The 23,945-nt window shown below is 42.4% G+C and overlaps 1 protein-coding gene across 1 annotated transcript in view; it reads right to left on the bottom strand.

Annotated features, from left to right (window-relative positions):
- The window catches only part of LOC110489881 (cadherin-7), a 113,468-nt gene that overhangs the window by 4,797 nt on the left and 84,726 nt on the right, over positions 1-23,945 (bottom strand). The window contains exons 10-11 of the mRNA XM_036944147.1: positions 8,770-8,887; positions 1,233-1,484 (exon numbers count right to left, since the gene is read on the bottom strand). Coding sequence (XP_036800042.1) covers positions 1,233-1,484; positions 8,770-8,887 — 370 coding nt within the window. The remainder of the gene's footprint in view (positions 1-1,232; positions 1,485-8,769; positions 8,888-23,945) is intronic.

Here is a 23,945-nt window from a genome sequence, read left to right as displayed (position 1 = left end):
CTGCCATCTTAGCCACCCGTCATTATAGCTACTCTACTCAGTGATGAAAGATGAATAGAAGTTGTTGGTGTGGGGATGGAGGCCCTGCTTTTCTTTGATGAGAGAGAGAAGAGCGAGAGCGAGAGAGCGAGAGATTGTGAGGTCTGTTCTATTCTACTACGGCTGGAGGACACCTGGACTGACAGCACCTGAGGACGACGGCAGCAGCACCTCTGGTCTTTTTCTGAGCTCTCCTCTCAACCAAAACAATGCAATCACACGCAATCACATCCCCAATTACAGGAGCGCAGATTGAAATAGGCCTTGATGGAGGCACGCAAGATTTGGGAGCCAGGACGGGAAGGGTTGTGCACAGGGTGTTAATGCAAGAGGGGGTGGCAGGGAGGGTCAAACAGGGAGAAGGGGAATGGGATGATAGAGAGAAAGGGGGAAAAGGAGACAAAGTTAAGCAGCACAGACCGATGGAGGCAGACAAGGACACGTGTGCCCACGGACAGTGTACGCACGCAGACACAGACACAAACAAACACGCACACATTAGCAATGCTGGGTTCAGAGCCCAGCCACTACGTCTTTACCGTGTTCCTCATTCAATATCTCATTCATTACAAAAAGTATTCTCCTTAGCAATAGAAATTAAGCACATTTTTGAAAATATAAACGAAAGTGAGTTTTGGCTGGCCCTATCAAAAAAACAAAATGTTTGTTATTGTATATCCTATTTAGACTCCATCTCAGTGTTCAAGAAAGTTCACCAGTGCATTAAACTATTCTTCTGACTGTGCTGTGGTATAAAGACCTTGTCTCTGGATTTCATGGGCAATAATTTGCTGCTTAGTTGATTCAATCTAAGTGGAATCATTAATAACAAAAGCTCATAGCAAATGGGACTAGTGTTAGCATCATGAGAGACACACACGTCATAAACCCAGGTACAGTCAAAACCGGCCCAAAATGTAGAATCCTATACCCATACCCTGCCCCTATACCCACAAAGACATTACCATACCCACACACATCACATTAGTAAGCTCTTACATAAAAATAAAAAAAATAAAGAACTGAAGACAACATAAGAATGTGAATTATGTGCAGGTTTGCATAGCAAATTGATAGGTTAAACATAGCTCCAGGCATGATGAAGATCTGTTGACCTATGTAGACCTGTGAAGAATCTGTGTATCTCAAACATGCACACTGTCTCCAGTAGTTGACATCACGATTGTTCTTACCCAGGAGTGTAATGATGCAGCCCAGAATGGCGACAAGGGCCCCTGTACTGAGGCCAGCAGGAAGTGTGTACGCCACCGCCCCACATGATTGGGCTACACCGTCCGAGTCACAGTCACATACGCTCACTGATAGGGTGTTGGTGCTACTGAGCGCGGGGCTTCCACTGTCTACGATCAACACGGGCAGTCGGTACAGCACCTGCTCCCGTCTTCGGAATCCTCCACGTTTCGTTACGATGGACGCCGTGTTGTCTGGAAGGGAGGAAAATAAAGAACCAGATCAGTCAGGAAGAAGGAAGAAGGGGAAGAGTATTTAGAGATCAAACCCTGCACAGTCCTGATACAAGCTGAAACAGTACATTGTCTATATTAGGACAGCACTGTGTAAACACAGTGAACACAATAAAAAAATCAGTGGACAGTAAACACAGTGGATAGTAAACACATAAATAAATACTGTAACTGTGGTATAATTAAGCAATAAGGCACGGGGGGGGGGGGGGTGGTATATGGCCAATATACCATGGCTAAGAGCTGTTCTTATTCATGACGCAAAGCGGAGTGCCTGGATACAGCACCTAGCCGTGATATATTGGCCATATACCACAAACACCCGAGGTGCCTTATTGCTATTATAAACTGGTTACCAAAGTAATTACAGCAGTAAAAATACATGTTTTGTTATACCCGATATACGGTCTGATATACCACGGCTGTGAGCCAATCAGCATTTAAGGGCTCGAACCACCCAGTTTATAACAATCAGTATATACTGCTGTTAGCATATACTGAACAAAAATATGAACGCAACATGTAAAGTGTTGGTCCCATGTTTCATGAGGTTAAATAAAATATATCAGAAAGTTTCCATACGCACAAAAAGCTTATTTCTCTCAGATTTTGTGGGCAAATTTGTTTACATCTGTCAAGTTCTGACCTTAGTTCTTTGTTTTAGTATGGTCCGGGCGTGAGTTGGGTGGGTAGTCTATGTTCTTTTTTCTATGTTGTGGTTTTGTGTTTGGCCTGGTATGGTTCTCAATCAGAGGCAGGTGTCGTTCGTTGTCTCCGATTGAGAATCATACTTAGGTAGCCTTTTCCCACCTGTGTTTTGTGGGTGATTATTTTCTGTTCTGTGTTTTTCTTCACCGTACAGGACTGTTCGTTTGTCGTTTTTTATTCTATTTTCAGTGTTCAGTTGTTTCATTAAAGAATATGAACACTTACCACGCTGCGCATTGGTCCTCACCTTCTTCCACCCACGACGAGCGTTACAGAATCACCCACTAAAAAAGGACCAAGCAGCGTGGTATCGGGCAGCAGCAGAAATCTCTTGACTCATGGACATGGGAGGAGATTCTGGATGGAGAAGGACCCTGGGCACAGGCTGGGGAATATCGCCGCCCCAAGGCAGAGCTGGAGGCAGCGAAAGCTGAGCGCCGGTGGTATGAGGAGCCGGCATGGCAACGAGGTTGGGACGAGAGGCAGCCCCAAAAATGTCTTGGGGGGGGCACACGGGGAGTGTGGCTAAGTCAGGTAGGAGACCTGAGCCAACTCCCCGTGCTTACCATGGAGAAAGGTGGACCGGGCAGGCACCGTGTTATGCCGTGAGGCGCACTGTGTCCCCGGTGCTCAGGCATAGCCCGGTGCGTTACATCGCAGCGCCTCACATCGACCGGGCTAGAGTGGGCATCGAGCCAGGTGCCATGAAGCCGGCTCAGCGCATCTCCAGTACGTCTCCTTGTGTCGGGTTACATGGCACCAGCCCTATGCACGGTGTCCCCGGTTCGCCAGCACAGCCCAGTGCGGTCTCCACCTCGCCGCACTGGCCTGGCGACGGGTAGTATCCAGCCAGGTAGGGTTGTGCAGTCTTGCTGCATGAGACCTCCAGTGCGCCTCCACGGTCTGGTCTATCCGGTGCCTCCTATCATGCACCAGGCCTCCGGTGGCAGCCCCACGCACCAGGCTGTCTCTCCGTCTCCTTCCTCCAGGTGATCCCTCCTGTCCTGAGCTGCCAGTGTGTCCCGTCTGTCCTGAGCTGCCAGAGTCTCCCGTCTGTCCTGAGCTGCCAGAGTCTCCAGTCTGTCCTGAGCTGCCAGAGTCTCCAGTCTGTCCTGAGCTGCCAGAGTTTCCCGTCTGTCCTGAGCTGCCAGAGCCGCCCGTCTGTCCTGAGCTGCCAGAGCCGCCCGTCTGTCCTGAGCTGCCAGAGCCGCCCGTCACTGCCAGAGCCGCCCTTCACTCCGGCGCTGCCGGAGTCTCCCGCCTGTCCGGTGCTGCCGGAATCTCCCGTCCATTCGGGGCCCGCTGCTAGGGTCCCCAGGCTGAGGTCGGCGGCGAGGGTCGACGCTCTAAAGGCGCCACTGAGGCGGGGAAAGAAGCGGGCAAAGACTATGGTGGAGTGGGGTCCACGTCCCGCGCCAGAGCCGCCACCGCGGACAGACGCCCACCCAGACCCTCCCCTATAGGTTCAGGTTTTGCGGCCGGAGTCCGCACCTTTGGGGGGGAGGGGGGGGGGGGGGGGGTACTGTCACGTTCTGACCAGTTGTTTCATTAAAGAATATGAACATTTACCATGCTGCGCATTGGTCCTCACCTTTTTCCACCAACGACAAGCGTTACAACATCCCTGTTAGGGAGCATTTCTCCCTTGCCAAGATAATCCATCCACCTGACAGGTGTAGCATATCAAGAAGCTGATTAAACAGCATGATCTTTACACAGGTGCACCGTGTGCTGGGGACAATAAAAGGCCACTAAAATGTGCAGTTTTGTCACACAACACAATGCCACAGATGTCTCAAGTTGAGGGAGTGAGGAATTGGCTTGCTGACTGCAGGAATGTCCAACAGAGCTGTTTCCAGAGAATTGAATGTACAGTTCACTAACATTAGCCACCTCCAATGACGTTTTAGAGAATTTGGCAGTCATAACATTTTGTCAGCAGGTGATTGTCAAGCAAATAACTGCCGGTCTCATGGTAATTAACCATTAATTAAGATAAACACATTTAGCGTCTCCTGGCTTTCATGCATAGCCTACAAGAAACTAATGAAGACCTTTGGAACATCTACATTTGAAAAGTCTAATAAATCCATGTAATATAGCATTCACCTTCACAATAAATCCATGATTTGATCTGGTCTAAAGAAACATTGATATGACATTGACATTGGTATGTAGTCTAATTTGTAGTCTATGTAGTCTAATGTAGTCTATTTCAGAAGAACAGGATAGCATAGTCTGAGTTGTCCTTATGTTAGGCCCTAATATGTCTATGCCATGTTGCTGTGGGCTACACTAGTTGATTTAGCAGACAAGATTTGCTTCGAATTCCGTGGCATTATTTTATAGTTTGAAGAATACAATTGAACATAGCTGACTACATAGTTGTGATACAGATATTGGGCTATATGTTTAGATTTTTTAATACATTCTAAGGCTGCATGATGCGACTGGAATTAGGATTTGAAAAAAGTTGCATGAAAGGCATGAGCTTTGTTTATTTTTTTTATGTACTTCGTCAGTCTCTCATTTACAACTTGACAAGCACTTGATAATGCCTCGAATTTCCCGAATGCATCTCATTTGTGTGGCCGTAATGACCCCTAAAAAATCCATGCCTTTTGCGGCCAGTGGTCGTTGTGCCCTTTGGCTGAATATAATGATTATTATTCCCTTCTCCCAGCTGCCTGCTGAAGCACCTCTAACTAACATGGCTCTCTGTCATGTGATCGGTCTTTCGCACAGGCTACAACTGAAGACAGACACATCGGAGACTCAACTGCACTCCTCGCAACTGCACATATTGAAGATATTGGAAAAAAACTGTCCACATTTACTTTTCGTCAGCCAACAAGATGAGTAGGCCTGACGAACAGCTAAAACACTAGCCTATGTCAATCTACTATCCCCCATAGCACAAAAGTTGACCTATTCTATTCTGTGCTAGACATAAATATTATAAACATAGTCAGGGATAGTTATGGGATGCGATAGATCCCAAATTAATACAACCACTTGCATCAAAAAACCTGTTTTAAGCAATGAGCATGACGCTACAGATGAGAACGTTTCGCCTAAAATGTTGATAAACTATTACGCTGTTTCTTCACATTGTAAAGGCAGCAATGCACACACACGACAGTAGGCTATACGCACACATGTTTGATTAGCAGGAAAACCCCATTCTCAAAAGTGACAACAAATGCGATTATGCATGTAAGGTGTAATGGTTTTATTATAAATGTGTATTTTTATGGTGAAAATGATCTTCCCCAAACTTGAAACTCATTCGCTGTGTATGTATGCCATGTAGGCTCTACACCAGTTGTAAAGTGGATTAATGTGCGTAATTTTAAGAAGTTTTTTGGCTACTTTAGTTGTGATACAAACCTTATCAAAACATATAGGCCTATGGGCTAGGCTATATGAGGTGTGCGACTATGACTTGAAAAAGTCACCCAAAAAAAGCATGTGTAACAGCTGGGAATCGTACACAAGTTATAATATATCATTCACAAGTGATAAAATATCATTCACAAGTGATAATACATCATTCACAAGTGATAATACATCACTCACAAGTGATAATACATCATTCACAAGTGATAATACATCACTCACAAGTGATAATACATCATTCACAAGTGATAATACGTCATTCACAAGTGATAATACATCATTCACAAGTGATAATACATCATTCACAAGTGATAATACATCATTCACAAGTGATAATACATCATTCACAAGTGATAATACATCATTCACAAGTGATAGGCTAATATTGTCACCTATCACACGATTCTTGATTTAATCTTGTCATTACATAGACTAAATAATATATGTTTGAAATTTGTTTTGATTTAGAATGGACCATTACTGTGCACCTGTCTCGAAACAGGTGATTCATTTTCATGCCAGACAGATAGACTATACTCCTGTTGTAAAGAGAAGCAATGTGCTTAATATTAGGAAAGATGAAAAATAAATATAGTAGGTAGCAGTGGCGTGCCGTGGGCCTGGGTCCTGGGCCTTCAGTGAAGTCCTACACAGTCCCACCCGAATTAATCCACCTCTTATTATCATCATTATGATGCCATGGCTCTAGACACTATACATTTAGACAGAAACGCAGTACAACCAGGCGTTGCGTCATCTTGAAATGGACATTTCATTTTCAGAGAATTGCAGGGGAAGAGTACAATACCTTTTCATTGTGCAGCTTCGTTGCCCTGCGCGCTTGTTCGTTGAGCTGTAGATCAACTCGGGTGTCCCCAAAAGTTTTCAAAAGCACCATTGCTTGTAATTGCCCAGCCGTACTTTGGTGTCTCGTTGCTGCCTTGGTTAGACAACTCAGGTTTGCAAAGCCAGTGTGGCTCCAAACACCAAATCGATCACTTGCAAATAATAGGCATTCCCAGCAGTACAGTTTGCAGTGCTTCTCGGAGCCTGTGAGCCATTGATAGCGCTCATAGTTGGAACTTTGAAAGTGGCGAACGAACCCCTTTCCCGCCTGTGACAGGCTTTGTAGCGTCGGCGTCGACCTCTCCTGACAATATCTAACTTTTCTTGAAAAGTTTGTCTTGAGAATGGCGTTATAATTATATCCTCGACCAAATCGATATCTTCTCCTTCCGCCATTGTGGGTTGAAAAAATAGCTTAGTAGTACGCAAATTAATTTGTTTATCAGTTTCCTAGTTCTGAGACCTGCCCATTTAGGACCTGCCTCTCAATATTGGTAATCCAATCAAAAGACGCACTACGCCTGCTAGCTGGCTCCTGTGTAACACTGGAGCCAGCCAGCAGGCTTACAATAGCCAACTCTAAAGCTGATTGGTTGACACCAAATTTTCATTTCCATTCACTTTAAGCTACAAGCGCCCGCACTGTTGATTCTGAAGGCCTGGGGGCAGATTTTAGACCCCTGGCAACACATGATGGCTGAATATGATTGGATAAAAGATCTAACATAAAGAACAGCCCTCCAAATCTCAACCTGGGGCTGGAAGCAGTGCAACCAAGAGGAAAGCTATGAAATGAAGAGTGTAACTCTTACTCTGGGGAATAATTGAATACATATTTGTGGGAAAATATATTTAATTTTTTTATTTATTCTGATGATGTTTAGGCCAGCAGAGAAGGCCTTGCTGGCCCTAACGGCCCACCACTGGTAGGTAGTAGTCTATAGAAAGCTGATGGGATCCTCCTCTTTTTAATAGAGGCCACCACTCTGTTTCCTCATGCAATTGTTAGCCTATAGAAATGTTGCACAACTTGAGCTCATGGACTCTCATGAAGTGATTGATTACATTTGCATTGATGTCAGAGAGATTAGATGGACAATAGAGTGCTGAGTACCAGGCAGTTATCATGTTTGGTAGGCTACTAATGACCATCAGCAGCATCAACTACCTTGACTAAACACTCACGTGGAATTTGACTGCTGTCATGACTCATGACAACCGGTGTGGCAGTAATACATTCACCGTAACAGCCCTATGTCCAGCCGGCCTCACAACCGCAGACCACATTTAACCATGCCAGCCCAGAACCACCACATCCAGCTTCTTAACTTGCAGGATCGTGGGACCTGGCTACAGAGTGGGTGGGCCTATGCCCTCCCAGATCCACCCATGGCTGCGCCCCTGCTCAGTCATATGACATCCATAGATTAGGGCCTAATTTATTTATTCCAATTGACTGATTTCCTCCTGTGAACGGTAACTTAGTAAAATCTTTGAAATTGTTGCATGTTGTGTTTATATTTTCTGTTCAGTATATATAAAATGCTGTATCTCACAGATCACATAGTCTATTGGTCATTTGCAGGAATACATATGGTACAGCACCAGCGACTAGCTTTGGAGTTTGTTGTACGTGCCATTATGTTCTCTTTTCAACAACAAAGAGAATACAAGAAAATCAACAAATGGAGCCAATAATTCATATAATGTAAGATATCAGAGATATTCCATTCTCTTCTATGCCACCCGTTGAGAAATTACATTGTTGGTTTGATTTCCAAATTTACTTGACCAGCAGTGACATATGAATCATAACAAGTGAGGAATAGAAGACCAGACAATATTTACAGAGCAGGAAAATATTTTGTGCAAATGGGCATGATACCATTAGAGATTAAATTATACTTTCAAATTTAGTCATTACATTTCAAAACCTGTTTTTGCCTCCACACATCTAAACCTGCAATTAACATTCGTGGATATTCCTATCCATAAAATTGATTTAAAGGTGAAACAAACATGAATAAGCCATCAGAATCGTTCTCAGAAAGTTTGTTTCAGCAACTACTATCAATCAAAAAGGTCTTGAAATATCTCATGTTTGAAAAATCAAAACATGGACAAGAAAGACTTCTCAATCCATACTTGCAGTTCTGTTATGGCCATAGTTGACCCTGGATTTGTAGTCCTTACAAACTCGAATCCCTTTTGAGTTAACGTTTTCCTCACATTCTTCTCTGTTGTCAGTAATGGACTGTTAATTGATGTACTTTGACGAGGAGAAAACACCTACCTTTGTTGTCTCGGAGAGTGAAGTTGGAGTTGCCGGCCACAGATGGAGGCAGGGCAAAGTAAAAGCGATGACCACTGGGAGGCTCATCCTTGTCCACAGCGCTGATAGTCTGGATGACCTGTGCAACACATAACCACTCTGATTGTATGGTGCTCGGAACACATGGAACACACAACCACTCTGATTGGTTGGACCCCTAACGACAACCCCAAATTGTGAAGCTGATTGGTTGATTGATTGATTAATGAAAAGTATTAATTGGTTTGGGCTAATGGGTCATTAGTCCATAGCCACAGTTTCTTTGTTTTATTCAGGAATATCCGTAAGAATTAACAGTGCTGGTTGAACATGGTGAACTGCTATGCCTTCATATGTTTTGATTAATTTACAAACTAGCATACATTTCTTTTAACACAAGGCCAAGGCAATAGAGTGAGTCAATTGGTACAAATAAACTTGATTTTGATTTATGAAATGTTTATTTTATCATGTTGGCTATGGTTTTACATCACTTATCACTTGCAGTAAGTGCTTATTTGGCAAGAGGAGCCTAATGCAGCTTTTTAGGGATGAGAAAAAAGCTCAGGAATCGATTTTCTCAGCTAAACATAGTCTGTTTTCTTCTTAGGTTACAATGTAGGGACAACTTAGCAAGGCAATGCCAGGCGTATCAAACATTCAGCCCGTGAGGAGGACCAATCTGGTACGCAGGTGTTTTGAGTAAAACAGCTGAATAATATAATATATATTATTATATTATTCAACTGTTTTACTCAAAACACCTGCGTGCCAGATTGGACATCCTTACGGGCTGGATGTTTGATATATATGTTACATTTTTGGAATCAAATACATTTTGGCGGAAAACAAACTCATTACACAAAAATTAAACGTTTTACCCTCCTCTTTTTCATTGTGAATAAAAACAGCTTTAGCTAAAGAGGATGGAGGAAAAATGTGTTATTATCTGTTGTACCAGATACTGAATTATGTCAATAAAGAAAAACACAATGCCACTTAAACCTATATCCACTAGCATAGTTCCTCATAAACCAACATTTAACATGTAAAATGTCTGCTTATATCCATAGTCATGTGAAGAATTGGCGTGGGGGTGCAGACGGCTATATTTTTCCGCTAATACAGGACTAGTAAAGGCCCAGTGCACTACTTTTGTGAATTATTATTATTTTTAAAGAAATGTTTTTATTTTATTTGTTTATTTAGATTTTTCAGGGGGTGTTGCAGCACCCCTGCTTCAAGTGGCTGTGCTTATATCTAAGTACAATAAACAAACATTTAGCTTAACAAACTCGACATAGACTTGTGTCAACACCAGCATTATGTAGCAGTCTATGTGTGGTGCTTCTCTAAGTGGACACATCCCCATGTCCAGTTGCAGTAGGAGATCCAACTGCTCTGTGAGAGCTAGGATACATCCAAACGGCACCCTATTCCCAATATAGTCTGAGGCTTCATGCCCCCTCAGATTTGTACTGTTTTTTTTCTTCACACGTTACATTAATTACTAAACTTAATTTTTAAGCCAACGTTTATCATCTTGTCTTCACTGACATGTTCAGCCTATCCCTGACCGAGTCTGTAATGCCTACATGTTTCAAGCAGACCACCAAAGTCCCTGTGCCCAAGAATACAAAGGTAAACTGTCTGAATGACTATCACATCTGTAGCCATGAAGTGCTTTGAAAGGCTGGTCATGGCTCTCATTAACACCATCATCCCAGACACCCTGGACCCACTCCAATTCACATATTGCCCCAAAAGAGCCACAGACGACGCAATCTCTATTGCACTCCACGCTACCATTTCAACACCGGGACAAAAGGAATAACTATGTGAGAATGATGTTCATTCACTAAAGCTTAGAGTTCAATAAGCTTATCATGAAGCTAAGGACCCTGGGAATGAACACCTCCCTCTGCAACTTTATCCTGGATTTCCTGACTGGCCACTCCGGGTGCAGCAACACATCTGCCACGCTGATCCTTAACACGGGAGCCCCTCAGAGGTGCGTGCTTAGTACCCTACTGTACTCCCTGTTCACCCACAACTGCCTGGCCATGCACAACTCCAACACTATCATTAATATTGCTGATGAGACAACAATGGTAGGCAACCTGTAGGGAGGAGGTCCGAGACCTGACAGTGTGGTGCCAGGACAACAACCTCAACGTCAGAAAGACAAAGGAGCTGATCGTGAACTACAAGTAATAGAGGGCCAAGCATGCCCCTATTCACATCGACGGGGCTGTAGTGAAGCGGGTCGAGAGCTTCAAGTTCCTCGGTATCCACAGCACTAAGGATCTGTCATGGGTCAAACACACCAACACAGTTGTAAAGAGGCCATGAAAATGGAAAATGAAAAGATTTAGCATGGGTCCTCAGATCTTCAAAAGGTTATACAGCTGCACCATTGAGAGCATCTTGACTGGCTGCATCACCGCTTGTTAAGGCAACTGCTTGACATCCGACTGCAAGGCGCTACAGAGGGTAGTGAGGACGGCCCAGTACATCACTGGGACCGAGGTCCCTGCCATCTATACCAGGCAGTGTCAGAGGAAGGCCCTAAAAATTGTCAAAGACTCCAGCCACCCAAGTCATAGGCTGTTCTCTCTGCTACCACATGGCAAGCGGTACCTATACATCAAGTCTGGAACCAACAGGACCCTGAACAGTTTCTATCCCCAAGCCTTAAGTCTGCTAAATACAGTAGTTAGGTAAATAGTTCATCAAATAGCTACTCGGACTATCTGCATAGACACTTTTCCCACAAACTGTTTTTTTGACCCATCACACACACTGCTGCTACTGTTACAGTTACTCATTGTGTATCTATTATTACTTTTATTATTACGTGTTTTACTTTTCTATTATTTCTCTATTATCTTTCTCTCTGCATTGCTGAGAAGAATCGAAGCATTTCACCGTTATTCCACACCTATTGTTTACAAAGCATGTGACAAATAACATTTTATTTGCTCATTATTTATAAAAGATCTGTCAGCTCTATTTTGCGGAGAGGGCACACTGACTGGACCAGGCAAGGAGTACCCCCCCCCCCCCCCCCCCCCCCCCACCCTTATTCTCGCTAGTAAGTGGTTCCTTCAAAGGTGCACCACAGAGCAAAGGAATACTAGGCAAGACACTAGATGCTCTAGTCTAGTGCATGCAGACTGTATCATCAGTGGAGGAGGAGAGAGAGTGTAGTGACAGACAGCATTTGATTTGATTTTAGCTGCCGGTAATAAGCAGGAATGGCAGGAAGTATGTTTTGTAAATTAATTTTATTATGCTACACTACCTTCTAATTAGTGGATTCGGCTATTTCAGCCACACCCATTGCTGAGCACATAGCCATGCAATCTCCATTGACAAACATTGGCAGTAGAATGACCTGACTGAAGAGCTCAGTGACTTTCAATGTGGCACCGTAAGAGGATGCCACCTTTCTAACAAGTTAGTTCAGAAATTGTTTGTCGAGATCAGTGTGGAAGAACTTGACTGGCCTACATGGAAGCAAGGCCCCCGCGGCAATGTTCCAACACCAACCTCATAACTAGCTAATACTCTTAGAAAACGGTGCTAAGTTGAACCATACAGGGTTCTTTGGTTTTTCCCCATAGGGGACCCTTTTTGGTGCTGGCCAGAAACCTTTGCAAAGGGTTCCATCTAGAACCCTTTATGTAGGGTTCTTCAAAGAACCCCCTGTATATGGTACTACCTAGAACCCTCTATATAAATGTTCTTCCTAGAATGATCTGTGAAGAGTTCTACCAATAACCCTTTTATCTTTGGAGGGTTCTTCCAAGAACCCTCTATGAACAGCTCAATCAGTCTTATCAACCTTTAAAATTAAATGACAATGACAATTACGTATACCATAAGGCCTTCATTTGAGAGCTTAATTATGCCCTAACACAGTGGTGTTAGAAATCACCTGGTTTACAGGCTACATCAGGCCTGCAAGTCAAATTATGCTTGCTTGCAAATTGATGTGTAATTCCTATTAGAGTCCAACCAGAGTTACAATATTTTTTTATCACCTACAACCTGCATTCAGAATTACTTCCATGGTAAGGAAGACTGAATACAGAGACTACCTCAATCATCTAAACTGGAAAAAACATCTTAGTAATCGGTACAATAAATCTAATTATTAACATATATAATTTGTTTAGAAAACTGTATGTTATTTATCTTTGTGTAGCATGAAATTAATCAACTAAGCAATGTACATGCAAAAACATAGTTTTAATTATTACAGTAAAACAAACATAAAACTGAAATAGAGCACGCTGGGAAATGTTATATACGGTTCTATGTAGAACCCTTCTTGGATACCAAATAATTCTTATTGCCTTCCAAAGCATCATCAAATACTTTTCTTCCAAAAATGAAATTTCTTCCAAATTTCTTCCAAAAACGTTTCTTAGGAATATATAGGTTCTAGGTAGAACCCCTCACCTTACAAATAACCCTTGTTTTCCGAAAAGGCTTCTTCTGATCAAAACAGTTCTTGGTAGAATCCTATCTCTCCGCAGAGAACCTTTTTGGAGCCCTTTTGTCTGAGAGTTTACCAAGCCATTTCAGTCTATCAATCAAGTTAGAGTAGCTTGTCTAACTATCTTAGCTGTTATGCCTGCAATTAATTACTGCAAGCAATTACTAAATGTACTCAATAAGATACATTCCTTTCAGTCTTTTACCCATATTTTAGCAGAGATGCAGAGAAGCATATTTTGTTTCTTTGAAAAAAGTACCACCCATCAGGAGGAAACAGACAGCTCAAGAGTTATGCTTAGATATGCAGAACAATACTGGATGCACAATATATCGGTGAACATATCGGAATAGGTCGATATTAGCTAAAAATGCCAACATCGGTATCGACCAATGTCTAGTTTAACGCCGATGTGCAAAACCGATATCAAAGCTGACATACATACTTATATCACCTAGGTACATGCCGTAATGACGCCATGTAAAATGTTGCACTACATGTGCAACAAAGCATTCAAAACCTAGCCCACAATGTCTGCTGTGTGGATCGAGCAGTCAATTGAAAGAGTAAGAAAATGTCATTTGTTCAACCGCAACTTCTGGGGTTGCTAGCTTTAGCTTGGTACCTAGCTAGCACCAATACAACCAGCCTGAAAACAATGACCAGTTGAAACTGCAGTCAATTTCATTATTCTTAGCAATTCATGTGAGTAAGTATTAGCTAGGTTGCCATTTGTTGTTCGCCTATTGAAATTGAACTTCAGTACACGAAAATAAATAGCTAGCCAGCTACTTAACCCTGTTGCCCAAAGCTAATGTTATGAGCAGCCAACTAGCTTCATCTGGCTAGTGAGGCTCGACTGGGCTTGGTTATCAATCAAATCAATCAAATGTATTTATAAAGCCCTTACATCAGCTGATGTCACAAAGTGCTGTACAGAAACCCAGCCTAAAACCCCAAACAGCAAGCAATGCAAGTGTAGAAGCATGGTTATGTGTTGTGAAGCCAGCCACAATAAGGATTAGGCACAATAGTGGAATTTGCGGTTTGCCTTCAAAATAAAAGTTTATAATTGACATTGATGCAAATGAATACAAATAGTATAATTATGCGGTACTTTAATTTTGAAGGCTAACCCCGAAATCCACTATTGTGGCTAATCCTTATTGTGGCTAGCTTCACATAGATGAGTCCGACCACCATGAATCAAATAAAAACTGTCTAATAAATTTGAGGGTAATTTTAGATGATAACACCTAGCTATATAGTTAGCTAGCTAACTATAGCTACTGAAACAGATTACGTTGTTTTGCTATGTTTTTGTGGAAGTACATTGTTTGCATTCAAACAAACGACCAGCACTGTAGGTGTGCGAGACAGCTTTACCAGCATCATAGCATACGTATTGATGAATCGTTGTGACATGTAATGCAAGTGATAGTGTAATCAATGTGGAATAACTACATAAAAAATGTATGAACGCGTTAAATTATTATGTGACGTGCAGTCATATATCTACTGTTCCTTGTTTTCTTTTTTGACACCCAAAGACCCAAACGGTGTTCCATAGCAAAGATCTAAACGGCGTTCCATAGCAAAGACTCAAACGGCATTCCATAGAAATCCTGTTTGAGAATAAAACGACTGAACAAATAATCAACGAAACAGCACAGAAAGTAAGTGAAAAAATAGGTTTTGATTATATTTGACTGATAATGGGGACATATGTAAATGCCAACAAAATAACTTTTTGATCAGTGTGGTGTGTGTATGTGTGTAACGTTTAGCTAACTAGGCAAGTAAGTTAAGAACAAATTCTTATTTACAATGACGGCCTACCCCGGCCAAACCTGGATGACGCTGGGCCAATTCTGCACCACTGTATGGAGCTCCCAATCACAGCCGGATGTGCCTCTTGCACTGAGATGCCGTGCCTTAGACCGCTGCATCCATGTGTGTGTTAACTATTTAACTGTACTAGAATGCTTAAAAGGCCGCAAAAATTTTCTATATTGGTTATCGGTATCGGCAAAAAATGTCATATCGGTGCATCACTAGTTTAAATGTAATCTGGCACCTTAGGATAATATCATGTTGTTTTTATTAATTATGATGCCATGAAATGTGCCTGTATTTATGATATGTGTTAGAATCCCATGTACTGTGTTTTATAGCTACTTTCCTGAAATTCTACACATTATGCCATGGGATGGGGAGAGATTTTTTGCCGTTTTAAAAGCACATTTTCTGCATTTCTACACAATTTGCCATGACTTATGCCATGTTAATATGATATCTGAGTGAGAGTGACTAACAAGAAAATGTATAGCAATTAACCTGAAATCAACTCTAACCTTTCGGTTAAATTAATTTGTCTATTGGACAAGATCTACTACTTGGCATTAAGAGCTAAGCAATTATCTTTAAAAAAAACCTTTATTAAAAAAAAATCTTGATAAAAAGAACATTGGGGGGTAATTAACAGGACTAAAACTGTCTTTGTCCTAGTCTGTAATTCTCTCTTTTGTTCATTTTCTGTTTGTTTTTGTACAGTTGGTCGCTTATGATTTGTTTGTTATTTTTGTGAATACACAAACACTTACTTGTTTCCACATAACACTGATACAAAACCTTTTTAAAAAGGGAATGGGTATGTGTAATTGTATTTTAAAAAATAATAAAAAATACTTTATTTGAAAAAAAAAAAATTGTGATTAACTAAATCAATGGGAAGTGCTCAGAGGACAGGGCCCCTGAGCACTTGCCCTGCGTGTCTGGTCGGTAATTCAGCCATGATTACTAAAAGTTTAGATAGCTGGCTAGACTAAGTAGATTCATTTACCAATCTAAAATGTTAATTGACTGCTAAGTGAGTGACTGTCAGTGAGACACATGACAAGAGGAAAACTGCTGATGCACAACCAAGTTTTGAAAATACACCTTATGTATTCTACTATTCTAACTCAACAGTTAGTTGAGTTCCTGAGTTTTTGTAGATTTTTTTGAATGCAAAAAAATTACAGAGGTCCGGACCTCTGTGCCCTCATATGTGTTGTGTGTTGTAATTTGAATGTAGTGCAGTATATTGAGATGTGTGATTTACAACAGTCAGAATGACACCCTCATTAAAATTACATTTGAACAGGTATGCTTAGAACCTATGCAGACAAATATAATATACGGAAGAGGTGAAAAAAAATATTGTTGTCTATCAACAATGACAAGACACCGGGGTCTGACAATCTAGATGGAAAATTACTGAGGATAATAGCAGACGATTTTGCCACTCCTATTTGCCACATCTTCAATTTAAACCTACTAGAGAGCGTGTGCCCTCAGGCCTGGAGGGAAGCTAAAGTCATTCCGCTACTTAAGAAGAGTAAAGCCCCCTTTACCTTCTCAAATAGCCGACCAACCAGCCTGTTACCAACCCTTAGTAAACCTCTGACCAGATACAATACTAATTTACAGTAAACAAATTGACACTCAACAAGCACAGCACATACACAAATGACTGATGATTGGCTGAGAGAAATTTATGATAAAATTATTTTGGGGGCTATCTTGTTAGACTCCAGTGCAGCTTTTGACAGTATTGATCATAGTCCGCTGCTGGAAAAAAAGTATCTGTTATGGCTTTACACCACCTGCTATAATGTGGATAAAGAGTTACATGTTAGGCCTCCCGGGTGGCGCAGTGGTTAAGGGCGCTGTACTGCAGCACCAGCTGTGTCCTTGTCTCATCGTGCACCAGCGACTCCTGTGGCGGGCTGGGCGCAGTGCACGCTAACCAAGGTTGCACAGTGTTTCCTCCGACACATTGGTGCAGCTGGCTTCCGGGTTGGAAGCATGCTGTGTTAAGAAGCAGTGCGGCTAGGTTGAGTTGTGTATCAGAGGACGCATGACTTTCAACCTTCGTCTCTCCCGAGCCCGTACGGGAGTTGTAGCGATGAGACAAGATAGTAGCTATTACAACAATTGGACACCATGAAATTGGGCAGAAAAAAGGGGTAAAAAAAGAGTTACTTGTTTAACAGAACACAGAGGGTGTTCTTTAATGGAAGCCTATCAAATATAATCCAGTTAGAATTAGGAATTCCCCAGGGTAGCTGATTAGGCCCCATGACTTTGAGTAAAGCCAGAGTTTCTATGTACGTGGATGACTCAACGCCTATACATACATATCTGTTACTACAGCGACTGAAATGACTGCAACACTCAACAAAGTGCTGCAGTTAGTTTCAGAGCGGGTGTCAAGGAATAAGTTAGCCCTAATTATTTCTAAAACTAAAAGCATTGTATTTGGAACAAAACACTCACTAAACCCTAAACCTCAACTAAATATTGTACTAAATAAATAATGTGGAAATTGAGAAAGTTGAGATGACTAAACTGCTTGGAGCAACACTAGATTGTAAACTGTCATGGTCATAACATATTGATGCAGTAGTAGCTAAGATGGGAAGAAGTCTGTCTATAATAAAGCGATGCTCTGCCTTCTTAACAACACTATCAACAAGACAGGTCCTACAGGCCCTAGTTTTGTCGCATCTTGTCTACTGTTCAGTCGTGTGGTCAGGTGCCACAAAAAGGACTTGCAATTGCAATTGGCTCAGAACAGCGCGGGACGGCTGGCCCTTCGATGTATACAGAGAGATCATTTTATTAATATGCAAGGCAATCTCTCCTGGCTGAAAGTGGAGGAGAGATTGACTTCCTCACTACTTTCATTTATGAGAGGTATTGACATGTTGAATGCATCAAACTGTCTCGACAAGCTACTGGCACACAGCTCGGACACCCATGCATACCCCACAAGACATGCCACAAGAGGTCTCTTCACAGTCCCCAAGGCCAGAACAGACTATGGGAGGCACACAGTACTACAAAGAGCCATGACTACATGGAACTCTATTCCACATCAAGTAACTGAAGCAAGCAGTATAATTAGATAAAAAAACAGATAAAAAACACCTTATAGAACAGCGGGGAATGTGAAGCAACACAAACATTGGCACACACACACACACACACAATAACATACAGTGCCTTGCGAAAGTATTCGGCCCCCTTGAACTTTGCGACCTTTTTCCACATTTCAGGCTTCAAACATAAAGATATAAAACTGTATTTTTTTGTGAAGAATCAACAACAAGTGGGACACAATCATGAAGTGGAACGACATTGGATATTTTAAACTTTTTTAACCAATCAAAAACTGAAAAATTGGGCGTGCAAAATTATTCAGCCCCTTTACTTTCAGTGCAGCAAACTCTCTCCAGAAGTTCAGTGAGGATCTCTGAATGATCCAATGTTGACCTAAATGACTAATGATGATAAATACAATCCACCTGTGTGTAATCAAGTCTCCGTATAAATGCACCTGCACTGTGATAGTCTCAGAGGTCCGTCAAAAGCGCAGAGAGCATCATGAAGAACAAGGAACACACCAGGCAGGTCCGAGATACTGTTGTGAAGAAGTTTAAAGCCGGATTTGGATACAAAAAGATTTCCCAAGCTTTAAACATCCCAAGGAGCACTGTGCAAGCGATAATATTGAAATGGAAGGAGTATCAGACCACTGCAAATCTACCAAGACCTGGCCGTCCCTCTAAACTTTCAGCTCATACAAGGAGAAGACTGATCAGAGATGCAGCCAAGAGGCCCATGATCACTCTGGATGAACTGCAGAGATCTACAGCTGAGGTGGGAGACTCTGTCCATAGGACAACAATCAGTCGTATATTGCACAAATCTGGCCTTTATGGAAGAGTGGCAAGAAGAAAGCCATTTCTTAAAGATATCCATAAAAAGTGTTGTTTAAAGTTAGCCACAAGCCACCTGGGAGACACACCAAACATGTGGAAGAAGGTGCTCTGGTCAGATGAAACCAAAATTGAACTTTTTGGCAACAATGCAAAACGTTATGTTTGGCGTAAAAGCAACACAGCTGAACACACCATCCCCACTGTCAAACACGGTGGTGGCAGCATCATGGTTTGGGCCTGCTTTTCTTCAGCAGGGACAGGGAAGATGGTTAAAATTGATGGGAAGATGGATGGAGCCAAATACAGGACCATTCTGGAAGAAAACCTGATGGAGTCTGCAAAAGACCTGAGACTGGGACGGAGATTTGTCTTCCAACAAGACAATGATCCAAAACATAAAGCAAATTCTACAATGGAATGGTTCAAAAATAAACATATCCAGGTGTTAGAATGGCCAAGTCAAAGTCCAGACCTGAATCCAATCGAGAATCTGTGGAAAGAACTGAAAACTGCTGTTCACAAATGCTCTCCATCCAACCTCACTGAGCTCGAGCTGTTTTGCAAGGAGCAATGGGAAAAAATGTCAGTCTCTCGATGTGCAAAACTGATAGACATACCCCAAGCGACTTACAGCTGTAATCGCAGCAAAAGGTGGCGCTACAAAGTATTAACTTAAGAGGGCTGAATAATTTTGCACGCCCAATTTTTCAGTTTTTGATTTGTTAAAAAAGTTTGAAATATCCAATAAATGTCGTTCCACTTCATGATTGTGTCCCACTTGTTGTTGATTCTTCACAAAAAAATACAGTTTTATATCTTTATGTTTGAAGCCTGAAATGTGGCAAAAGGTTGCAAAGTTAAAGGGGGCCGAATACTTTCGCAAGGCACTGTATATGGCAGGTAATCAAGGAAGTGATGGAGTCCAGGTGAGTCTGACAATAAGCAGGTGCGCGTAACAATAGTGACAGGTGTGCGCCATAAACGAGCAGCCTGGTGACCTAGAGGCCGGAGAGGGACCACACATGACAGTAGCCCCTCCCTGACCTGCAGCTCCAGCCACATGACACCAACCAAAATGACGATCCCGGGGAACAGCAGCTGACGGTCACCTCTGCAGAGGCGCAGGAAACCCGTCAATCCGGCTGAGACGCAGGAGCATGGCAACCTAGAACGCCGAAGAGAAAGCATAACTGACGGTACCCCCTCCCCGCCGTGTTCGGCTCCAGCCGCAGGACGCCAACCCAAGGAACGATCCTGTGGATCAGGAGCGGACCGGTCACCCCAGCTGATGCGCGGGAAACTGACAGACCGGCTGAGGCAAGGGAGTCTGGCGATCTGGTTGAGGCATGTGATTCTGACGTGCCAGTGGAAGCAGGGGAGCCTGGTGAGCCGGCAAAGGCATGAAAGCCAAAGGCATGAAAGCCTACCAGCTGAGGCAGGGGAGCCTGTCGATCCGGCTGAGGCATGAGAGCCTATAGTGGCTCCCGGACCCAGCTTCATTCCCACCTAGCCAAAAAAACACACTCCCGGATGCTTCCCTTAGGTGAGGCTTCATTCTATAACGATGTGCGCTGAGAGTCAGGAAGCAAGTGAGTGTTTTAATAAAATATACAGAACATAATACAAAACAAGAACCTTAACAACGCATAGACAAGAAACAGAAACAATGACGCCTGGGGAAGGAACTAAAGGGAGTGACATATATAGGGCAACTAATCAAGGAAGTGATGGAGTCCAGGTGAGTCTGACGACGCACAGGTGTGCGTAATGATGGTGACAGGTGTGAACCATAACGAGCAGCCTGGTGACCTAGAGGCCGGAGGAAACTTGACATTGGGTGGTGTTAGCGTATTGGAATCCATCTTTTAGGTGCCTACACTACATCCTACTGTACTGTGAGGCCAGTCACGGCTTATAAATTCCTGGTAATACAAAATTGGGAAAAAGGGAAATTACCCTGCCAGTCTCTCGATGTGCAAAACTGATAGAGACATACCCCAAGCGACTTACAGCTGTAATCACAGCAAAAGGTGGCGCTACAAAGTATTAACTTAAGGGGGCTGAATAATTTTGCACGTCCAATTTTTCAGTTTTTGATTTGTTAAAAAAGTTTGAAATATCCAATAAATGTCGTTCCACTTCATGATTGTGTCCCACTTGTTGTTGATTCTTCACAAAAAAATACAGTTTTATATCTTTATGTTTGAAGCCTGAAATGTGGCAAAAGGTCGCAAAGTTCAAGGGGGCCGAATACTTTCGCAAGGCACTGTATATGAAGTGTAATATCGGGATGCAAACTCAAAATGGTACACATTTAAACTCAATATTTGACATGGTACAGGTGTCGTTTTCTTTAAGCCTATAGTTTAAGACTACCAAAAACACTCTGTGTGACCCTGATTTAGCCCACTTCGGTAAAAGGTTAAAAACACTTCATGCTAAATTATCACTTACTACCCACCATATTGAGGAATACATTTAAAGTAACCTCAGACAGAAATACAACGTAACACAAAGGCAGCCAACGATCCCCATGGCTGAGACATGGATTATCAGTTGTCATCTTTGATTAAATGCTTGTAGCTACAAGCTGTCAGGTATTAGAAACTAGAGGAGGTGGAGAAAGACACCCTGCCAATTAGGACAGACAGACCCAGGGAGATTTTATCATCATATGTGATTTCATGAATATTGCATGTGCACTACTCCCTGGTGCTGAGATTAAAATTAGACAAAAAAAAAGTGATCTATTGGCAGAAATCTCAAATTCGCTCATTGGTTTAGACGTGTGTATCATGGTAGATACAGTGAGCTACTGCTACAATACATGACATTATAGCCTGAAAAATGGAAGCACGGTATGCACATCTGCGCAACATGACATTTCTTCACATGGTGCAATATATATTTATTATTTCATATAACATGCATGTGCAGTGAAATACACATTTCAATACAAATACAGACATCCCTCTACATATGTGGCTTGCCTTAACCCCTAATAATGAAGGATATGGGACCTATTTGATGTTCTTTGAATACTGCAATAAACTCATCTTGAGGAAGGTATCAATTTAATTCATGACTTGCAGTGAGAGGGAAGGTACACGTATAATGCCTTTCATTAGCAAGGCGGTGATGCAAACCATTTCGTAAGCTCTTCGGCGGCCAATCCTCTAATGGTTCGAGTAGGAGACGGAAGGGAAAAGACACGGATGTAGACATAAATTCACACAGAGAGACATTAACAGTTGAACGGTGCCTGTCAGAGGCAAGACTGAGGAGTCAAATAAATCACAGAAGTAGAGGGATTTTGAGTTTACACACGGCTGGGTCTCAGATCAAATAGACATAAAACGGCCACCATGTCTTGATTTGTGCCTTTACGTCGGCACCGGATAAACACAGAGGAAGGTAGGGAATGTTTGCTCATTCAAAGTAACGTGCACACACACACCACCGTCCTTGCCCGATCCTACTGCTCCACAACCTGATTAGAGATAAATTACAGATAAATTGCCCCTCTATAAAGTTAGATGGCCTCCTAACTTGTCTGAGCTAAATCAAGATAAGGCAAAAGAAAACCTTACAAATGATCACTTTCAAAGTGTCTGGGTTTAGACAGGGCTGGAGAACGAGATCTCGATTTTATATCTTACCATTTGTTTTTTGACTGCGACAACAACCGTGATTGCTGCCTCTCTTTATAACGGCCGTACAGCAACTTGACACCTAACTCTAGTCGTGATTGAATTATCATCACTTGTCTCTAGAGCGGGCATAACAAACACTGTCAAAGGTTTCATCATGCATAGGTGAAATTACACGTTTGCAGCACTCAACACGTCAGCATCGACAGACAATCCGGCTCATTAATTTGATTGGCCCAAGTTTATCATTTACATCAGTCAGGCTGTCCATGTACAGATGATGAGGATCTTTTTCCACACAAGATAACGGGTGGTATTGAAAGTTGAATCCAGAGTTCAAATATACACGGACTGTTACCATGGCTACGGGAGATGGGGGGGGTGGGTAAATGGCTGGATGTCATCATGGGGTGGTGTTGACACTGGGAGGGGGCAGGGTCCATGGTTTTCACACCCCTTGCTTCTCGCAGTTTCACTCCTGCCCCCACCGCGGCATCAACACCGAAAACAACACCCACATCAGTGACACACGGCACATACAGCTTGCCCCGAATTAGTGACGGGGATTGAAGCCTCTTGTAGCATAGAGTTCTTGTTTTTTGCCAATTGTGTTGAAAAGCCTTTTTTGTCTTCTATCAAACCAATCAGGTGGTTTTTCGATGAAACAAATCTTTGGACGTCGGTGATCATGTTCTTCTGATAAAGTGATACAAGCATAGGCACGCTGCTTCGAAGTCAACTGCTTAGCGATTTCGACACACGCATCGGAGCGCCAGCATCAAACATAACATAATTTCCCCCAAATCGACAAGACCTCACGCCCCCCACGCTTCCTAAACATCCACCCACCGCTAATACCCCCACTGAGGCCCTAATTCAGACATACTCTGGAGTTTGATTGTAATCAATACTCACAATGGTCAACAAATACCATTGTTTCAATCTCTGTTCATTTATATAAGTCAGCTAGCTCAACTCAGGACTGTTGTGTGTCAAAATAGTCTCGTCCAGCCAAAAGACATAGACTAAGCAGATATGGATTGAACTCCAGTGTACCCACAGTACTTACTATAGAATTATGTAGTAAACTTTAGTATACTATAGAACATTATACTACACACTGTAGTATCCCTTGATCGTGTAGTACTTACTATAACATGTTGTAATATACTGTAGAACACTATAGTAAATACTGCAGTATTCACCGTAGTGTTTTTGCAGATTTTAGTCTGCAAA

This window comes from Oncorhynchus mykiss, chromosome 15 (genome assembly GCF_013265735.2).
Source record: "Oncorhynchus mykiss isolate Arlee chromosome 15, USDA_OmykA_1.1, whole genome shotgun sequence".
Taxonomy (NCBI): Eukaryota; Metazoa; Chordata; class Actinopteri; order Salmoniformes; family Salmonidae; genus Oncorhynchus; species Oncorhynchus mykiss.
This window is presented reverse-complemented; position numbering and strand designations above follow the sequence as displayed.